We start from the raw sequence: 8,539 nt of genomic DNA on the forward strand, positions 1-8,539 counted from the left end.
TTGGTTGCCCTTGCACTACAAGCTGAAATATTGGAATTAAGAGGCGGGGTTATGGAAACGACTTTGCATCACATTTTTGTATAGACTTAAGTTTTATTGAATAAACCAAAATTTTGACAAGGCAACTGTGTTTTTTATCCTCATCCACAGATTTTCGTTACTGAATTGACGGAGAAACCAAAATATCTACAACATGTCTGAAAAGAAGGAGAATGTTGCATTACCTGAAGCTGCTGCTTCGCAACCCAAGCCAGAAGAGAATAAGAAGAAGAATGGTACTAAAAGAAAAGGGAAGGGCGCTCAGAAAAAATCAACGGAAGCATTTCGTGCAAGAGTGAGTGATCAACAATAGGAAGCGTTCACTAACAAGCTCAAGGCTACTTATGGATTATTGGATTCAGATAGAGATGGAAAGATCGCTGAGGTCGTAAATACGGTCCAAATTTCCGTCCAGCCCCGTGCTGCGCCAATGTCCATAACAACCCGTGCTGTGGGCTTTGCCACTGCCATTGCTTATCAACGCACTTGTACTACATGGAATACTGCAGCAATTGCTGAGATTGCAACAATCCATGTTGTATATAGGGTTCACCTTTTGTTAGTGCACCTGAAACTGTATTTAGCACAACAGATACAGACCGAAGCTGTTTCCGTGGAAAACGCCCTCCAACATATCTTCTTGGCTGATGAGATACGGGAAGAATTGATCTTGATCACACAGGTCCCAAACGTTATGGCGATGATACTTGACTGCATTGGAAAGGTTGAACAGGACGGATTCATCTGGCATGTTGGTTATCCAACGCGCGATTTGTGCGATGAGGAATACGATAGTCTCGTAATTAATCCAGACACTATGCGAGATTTACTGCATCGCCTTTCAAATCCAGCAACATCGGCAGTAATGCGGCATGATTTTATTAAATATAATTCAATCCCAGGAGCAAAATTTGAAGGTGAGCTCTTGGTCAACGCTGATGATATATGGCCGGTTAGGTATTCTTCGGGTGATATACTCGCGGATATCCATTCTTACAAGAATTGGATAACTCGAAAACTCCGGGCAATCGATAATCACAACCCTCCTTGGAAAATTAATCAGGCGTCATGCGACTGGTCGTTAAATAGATATAAAAAAGACAGTACCCCTAACTCAACCTTTAAACAACTGTTTCTACAAAAAACAACCGACCTCAAAAAGAACGGATGGACTATCATTTACACAGATGGCTCCAAAACAAACTACTCAACAGCGTTTAGCGTTACGACCGAATCTGGTTCTGATCTAAGCATAAAGCAAATGATCCCTCTTTCCTCAATATTCTCTGCAGAAGCAAGTGCCATTCTAGAAGCGTTGGCGCTATGTACTCATAAAAAGCAAAAAGTGGTCATATGCTCTGATAGCCTGTCAGTCATACGACCGCACAGTGTAACTTTTTTCACTTTTAGGATGCCAAAAGTCAAAAAAACAATGTGCTCCAATCTTCAAAATTTTTTGATATGCTACAGATAAATAACCAACTGTTAAGAAAATGTATTCAAAGCAAAGCAAACAACCCACAATCCTCATGATAACCGTTATGTAACTTTGCTGATTGCAACAAGTGTAAAAATCGTTTCACAGTCTAAAAATTTTGATTATCTTTGTGGCCACGTGGTGGATTTTTGGATAACTGGTTTGACTTGAAACTATTTTATTTTACATACTTGGGTAGTTTATAACAGCATTGGTAAGTTTCAGCCACGTAGGTATTTTTTTAATTTTTTTTTTTTTGTTTAGACAGCCACTAAAAATTTGGAAAGCTTAGAAAATTTTTTGTTTTCAATAGAATAGAACTTACTTACTTCGCTCGAATTCGCCTTGATGATTATATACATATACAAAGGGAATTTAATATAGTTTCAGATAAAAAAAAAAAAAAAACCATTGCAGAAGTTTGCCGACACTATGTCATTTTTGCATATCGCTAACTCAAGGTCAGCATGCCCTTACTCATATATGAATGCACAATGACCTAACAATGGAATGTCTTCAATTCGAGTCTACGATACTACATCCGCAAAAAAGACAGTTATACCTGAAATGGTAAAAACCCAGAAAAAGGAAAGTTGTGTACTAAATAGCCTTCATTGTTTGTCATATGGGTTTTCCTATTGTTAGCGAGCCTTTAAAATCTATGTTGTGCTCTTATCCCTTATAACCATCGAGCACGTCTACCTGAGGGTCGTCTATTCTAGGTAGTACTTTTAAGCAAGTGAGTGATTTCGCTAAGACTATATAAATAAAGAACATAGCTAAAAATGCATCATACTAAAAAAGGATTGCATTGAAGTATAACCAACTGCGCTGTACCAAATTTGCCTATACCTATCATCAATTAATTATGGCTGTACCACGAAATCCACTCTTTGAAGTTTGGCTAAAAAGCAACAATGAAGAAAAGCACAAAGCTATGCTAAACCATATTTTTAGTGTAATTGGAAGAGATGTGGATCATTTAAAACTAAAACAATACATCATGAGGCTAAGTCATGATATTCGTATGAGATGGGAACGTTGTGGCTGATCTACAAAAAAATTTATTGAGCAAGAGTCTCAATGGTTATCAAAAAATCATGATTTCAAAGATTGTATCATTGATGTTGAGCCATGCACTTCTCGTGATATTCCTAGGCCGGGGAGGCCAACAAAAACCTTCGCTGAGTTATCTATACGCACAAGAAAGCGAAAAGCTAAGGAACTAATGAACAATGTCGATAATGATCAACTGTTAATGGCAGCGGAATTGAAATTACGATCATCAGGAAAAAGAAATTCTGCAAAAATAGTTGAGGAGTTGTCCTCAGCATCACCATCAAGAGGCACTGCATACAAAAAGTCCCGACTATCGGATGAAAATAAGAAAAGTTTGACACCAGATCAAGCAATTGCGATGATAGTTGACTCAAATCTTTCAACACATGAATACTCAATGACCCGGCAGCACACTTCAGAAGTTAACAGGAAAATATATCCTTCATATAACTGTCTAAAAGAATCAAAGGTTTTATGCTATCCTGAAAAAATTACCGTAACGGACACCTATGCTGAAATTGAATTGCAATCCCTAATTGATCACAGCTTACGAAGATTGTGTCTTGCACAAGAAGAGGTATTGCTTTCTATTCCTGAAGTTAATGAACTAAATGCAATTATTAAATGGGGATGTGATGGAGCTGAGCATAGCTGTTACAAACAGCAATTTTCGGAAGATAACAAATCGGACACTAGTATGTTTTTCATTTCACTAGTACTCCTTGAAATGTATACAATAGTTGACGGACGTAAGGTTATAGTTTGGAGTAATCCTGCTCCATCTTCCACCAGATACTGCCGCCCGATAAAATTTGTTTTTACAAAAGAAACACGAGATGTTATTTCAAAGGAGGTGCAATCTGTCAAAGACCAAATTTCCAGTCTTCGTCCTACAACAATTCAAACGGATAACCTAAAATTTCTAGTGAAATCGACGATTGTGTTGTGCATGATTGATGGCAAAGTTTGCAACGCTCTATCGGCATATACATCATCGCAAAAGTGCTACATATGTGGGGCTTCACCAAAAGATATGAACAATATGCGAGCCCTCTCAGAGCGAAATATTGACGAAAGCATGCTTGCTTTCGGAATTTCCCCTTTACATTCTTGGATACGATGCATGGAATGTATGCTACACATCGCTTATCGAATGGAAATGAAGACCTGGTGTGTGCGGGGCGAAGAAAATAAGGAAAAGATGAAAAAGAAGAAAGAACATTAACAAAAAAGATTCAGGAAAGAAGTTGGTCTTTTGATTGATATGCCAAAGCAAAAAACCGGCAACACAAATGATGGCAACACTGCGAGAAGATTCTTTGGAGATCCTGAAATAACATCAGACATAACCGGCATAAACATCAATCTTTTGAAAAGGTTTCATACAATACTTTCATGCATAGGATGTGGGTTTCAAATAAATGCTGAAGCTTTTGGCCATTATGTGACAGAGACAAGGGAACTATATTTATCGGAATATGCTTGGTACAATATGCCAGTGAGGGTACATAAAATTCTGTTTCATGGAAAGAGTATAATCGTGTCTTCTGTTCTTCCTATTGGTCAACTTTCGGAAGAAGCTCAAGAGTCCAGAAACAAAGATGCACGAAACTATCGTAAACTTTTCACGAGAAAAAAGTCAAGAATTTGTAGTAACTTGGATTTGCTGCACAGATTGCTGATATCGTCAGACCCGTTCATAAATAGTTTGCGGAAAACCCCTAGGACAAAGCGGCGACCATTAACGAGTGAAGTTATTAGCTTACTATCGGAACCAGAGAATGTCGACGATATTGACTCCGACTAACTTTAAAATATCACTTTTTATTTATTTTATGTATTTCGATTTAGTTTTTACAAATATATGTACCTGAGCTGTGTTTGACTTTGAAAATAAAATTTTTTAAATATTAATCAAAAGCCTCTAACTGTAAAGTTAAGAAATCTAAACAATTTTTATTTATATTCGCACTGGAAAATGCGTTTTAACTAGAAAATATGATTATGTGAAATTTCACCTTATATGAGGGCAAGGGGAAAAAGTGGGCGGAACAGGCCCATTTTCATTTTCAAATCAGATTTAGGTATCTGTAACCACACTGCAAAATTTCAAATGAATTGGTCCATTGGTTTGGCTGTTATTAATTTTGGCATCCTAAAAATGACAAAAGTTACACTGTGCAGCAGAGCAATAAGTATATTTCTTCTCATCACTTTAGCGAAAAACATTGGTGTAGCATGACAGCTAAGCAAAACAAAATGTTCACACAATATTAAGTAAAAAGTTCAATATACTTTTGGCAATAACTAAGCCAAAGTACTCAAATCAATTTAGCTTGCGCTGCACTTCTCCAATAACATAAACTCGATTGAACCCATATACATTTATGTATGCATGCACAACAACGTAGAATCATAAGCATGACTAACAACTTAGAAATGTAAGTTTGTAAATTAGATTACTCATAAGGTAGATTGTAAGCATATAAAAGAACGGCGATGAGCCGAATAAAACATTCCCACTTTAAGACTCAACGTTTTTACTTGCGTTTTACTTTTGGAATCATTGTGGGGCATTTTAATGCTCACCTAAATGCGGCTGTAGAGCTAAGACAATACTAAACTCCTTCCTTCCAATCTTTACATGGCGATCCTGCCAGCTCAAGCTAGATCCTGCCAGCTCAAATCTAGATCCTACCAACCCAAATCTAGACCCTGCCAACTCTATCAAGACCCTGCCAGTACATTATGGTAGAGGAATACGTTCCGGAAGGATCGAAAAACGCAGAAGAATACCCCAAATACATCCCTACAAAAATTGTAATAGGACCCAAACCAATATCCCTAGAGGAATACCGGCAAAGGCAAAACCGCCAAAAAGCCAACTTACAAGAGTTTAGGCAACGAATAAGCTGCGAACATAAACCCAAAAAACGTGGAGGTAGAAAGCGAAGGCACCAAAAAGAATGTGCAGAACTACAGCGAATAATTAACATCAGTCGCGGGCAACAAAAGAAGTTGATAACCAAACTAAAAGATCTGCACAAAAATGGGTGGAACCCAGCAACAACAACAACGCAGAACCACCAAAAGGATCATTAGGAAATTTATAGTATGAACAGGGAAACCACCTTAGTAGACGTCATAAATCCAAAAACTAGGGAAGAAGAAACAAGGAGAATGTTAGCACAAATAAGACAGCTATAACTAATAAAAATACAAAAAAATTTTTTTTTTTATTAAATTAAAAAACAAGAATTAATAATAAAAAGGAAAATTGTTTTTCTCATTCATTTTTTTTTTCAACCGTAAAATATTATTAACATAAAAATGACTTTCCCACTTTAAGACTCAACGTTTTTACTTGCGTTTTACTTTTGGAATAATTGTGGGGCATTTTAATGCTCACCTAAATGCGGCTGTAGAGCTAAGACAATACTAAACTCCTTCCAATCTTTACATTGGTGAGAGGACAAAGGGGTATCCCTTTATATGGTCCTTCGAGATACGAAAATATCATTATATTTAGATGTTAAATGTTTAAAAAAAGGTAGTGGCAGATGCGAATAATAATCACATCTACGCACGTTAATTAAATTTATGTCAACTCAAAAGAAACGAAATCACTGTCTCCTTCGTAAGCCATATATAAGTTGACGGTACATGCACTCGAGCGCTGCATTTGAGAAGGAATAGCGGGATTTAGACGAAAGAAACCGAGCGGCGGCGGCGGCATGGTGTGATCGTGCGCTCGGCATACATGTTGCCTTGTTAACAAACCAATGTTTTTAGAGGTGTGCGCTCGTGGAATGCCCCATCTGTGTTCGCTACGTCGTTTAATTCCGCTATTCGTGCTGCCTGCAAAGCGGGCGACGTGATAAATGCGGGAGATTGAGACAGTGAACAATAATTTTTTTTCGGAGAAAAGGTAGAAGCGAGAAACAGTGTTGTGAAACGGCCCTTTCTTGTGGCGCTAAATTTTCGACGTTTGTGTTATCGGTACGAGTATATTATTCGATTTTACGATATCAACTTATCACTACATCATAAGATTGCATACTCAGATATATTGCTTATCAGTAGTCTTACCAATGCATTGGTTTCTTTCTTGATCTCACTAAGAAATTGTATAAAAAGTGAACGTTTAGAATAAGTAAATCAGATTTGAAAGACAATCTCAACTAACAGCTTCATCTTTTCTTTTGATGTTTTACTTCCTCCCACCCGTGGTAAGGGTAAAACATTTAAGATTTAACTAACCTATTTATTAGCCTCTGTTCAGTTTCTTATCGGAAACCTAAACGAAGAACAAAATTTATTGCCACAAGTAGTTGTCGATAAGATACTATAAACAACAAACCAGTGCATTGGTCCTTAGGGTATTCGGTTGTTTGCATCTACCACATCTGCACATACCAAAAATAGCAATAAGCACTACAGTTTAGGTTTATTGGAATAAAAGTCAGATATGGAAATAACCTTTTTTTATTACAATAAATGTTCAAATTAAAAAAATGTTTAAAAATTAAAAATGATGGTTACACAATTATCACGAGTGGCATGTGGCGAATCCACATTTAATGCCAGAAGATAGATCCCAGTATCGCTTTAAAGTAAACCTGTGGACCGGAATTTTAAACGGCAAAATTATTGGGCCTTTAGACCTGCCTGAGAACTTGAATGGCACGAATTACCTACATTTTTTACGAGAAAATTTACCAACTTTGTTAGAGGACATACCACTAACAGTTCGCGCCACATGTAGTATCAACAAGATGGCTGCCCAGCGCATTACGCAGTGCAAGTAAGACATTTCCTTGACCAGGAATATCCGGGAAGGTGGATTGAACGTTCAGGCACTATCTCGTGGCCAGCCCATTCCCCAGATTTGGATTTTTTTTATTGGGGCGTTCTCAAAGAAAGTTTATTCAAAGCCTATTGAGAGCGTAGCCGAGCTGCGTGAACGAATTTCTCAAGCTGCTGAGGACATCCACTCTCGAGGATATGCCCGGCTAATAAGTAGATCTTTTTTAAAAGAGGTAGGGCGTGTATTGAGGCTGATGGTAAACAATTTGAACATTTATTGTAATAAAAAATGTTATTTCCCTATCTGACTTTTATTCCAATAAACCTCAACTAAACTAGGCCGAGTTTTCATTATTTTATTAATTTTACTTACTTTTGTTGACTTTGGTAAAAGTGGCGTCACTATCTGTCTCGCTCGCTCATGGCAAACATGTCCACTATCCATCTCTCTCATCATTTTGTCGTAAAATTAAGAACCTACCAAGAGCTTGTGCGAATAAAAAACATTTGAACTGAGTAAAATGGGTTAGCAAAAATCGGGTTGAGGTTTTTATTTTTTTACTGGTTTTTTTTTTTAGTATGAAACTGACAAGTATTGTACCATTTTACAATCCTGATTAAATGTGCGAACTTTTAATGGCACTTGCCACGGCACTTTAGCACATTTTTTTTTTTTTAAAGGAGGCCCTTCAAGTCGACAAATTATAAAAAATTTAAATTCATAGTTTAACAAATAGTCTTAATTCTAGAAAACTTGGGGCAATTGGGTCATTATTTTTGACTTAGGTTCTAGAAATGTTATTTAGGGTTAAGGTTCCAAAGTTTAAATGAACAAAAATAATAAAAATTAACCACAATAACCGAAAAATGGTTACAGTTTGACCAAATTTCTAGGTTTTTCTGAAATGCCCATAATTTTCAAACTGCATGGGATAGATTTTTTCTGATTTTTCTCATGATGGTTACAATCAATCCTGTCACCCCGTTTCGACTTGACGTTGAGTTCTGGGACACCCGGTATATGTATGTAGGATAAGTGATAATTTATGTATTTAGAGTAGAAATTTATGTAATATATAAATAAAGGTTCTGGGAAACCAGAAGTCAGTCTACACTCAAAAAACAGAATCACTATTCCTCTGCTATTTACCATAGCAG

General features: G+C 36.9%; 2 protein-coding genes across 2 annotated transcripts in view; one reads left to right on the plus strand and one right to left on the minus strand.

Moving 5' to 3' along the window:
• LOC118748476 (COMM domain-containing protein 10) overlaps window positions 1-8,539 on the minus strand; it is a 61,108-nt gene that overhangs the window by 16,310 nt on the left and 36,259 nt on the right. The gene's annotated exons all lie outside the window — the stretch shown is intronic.
• On the plus strand, window positions 448-5,110 carry LOC118748475. The gene is made up of 2 exons (XM_036482937.1): window positions 448-3,228; window positions 3,330-5,110. Exon 1 carries the CDS (start codon window positions 470-472, stop codon window positions 1,511-1,513), a length of 1,044 nt encoding a protein of 347 aa, XP_036338830.1. The 5' UTR covers window positions 448-469; the 3' UTR covers window positions 1,514-3,228; window positions 3,330-5,110.

This window comes from Rhagoletis pomonella, unplaced genomic scaffold, assembly GCF_013731165.1.
Source record: "Rhagoletis pomonella isolate Grant_MI unplaced genomic scaffold, Rhpom_1.0 Rhpom_scaffold_00013, whole genome shotgun sequence".
Lineage (NCBI taxonomy): Eukaryota > Metazoa > Arthropoda > Insecta > Diptera > Tephritidae > Rhagoletis > Rhagoletis pomonella.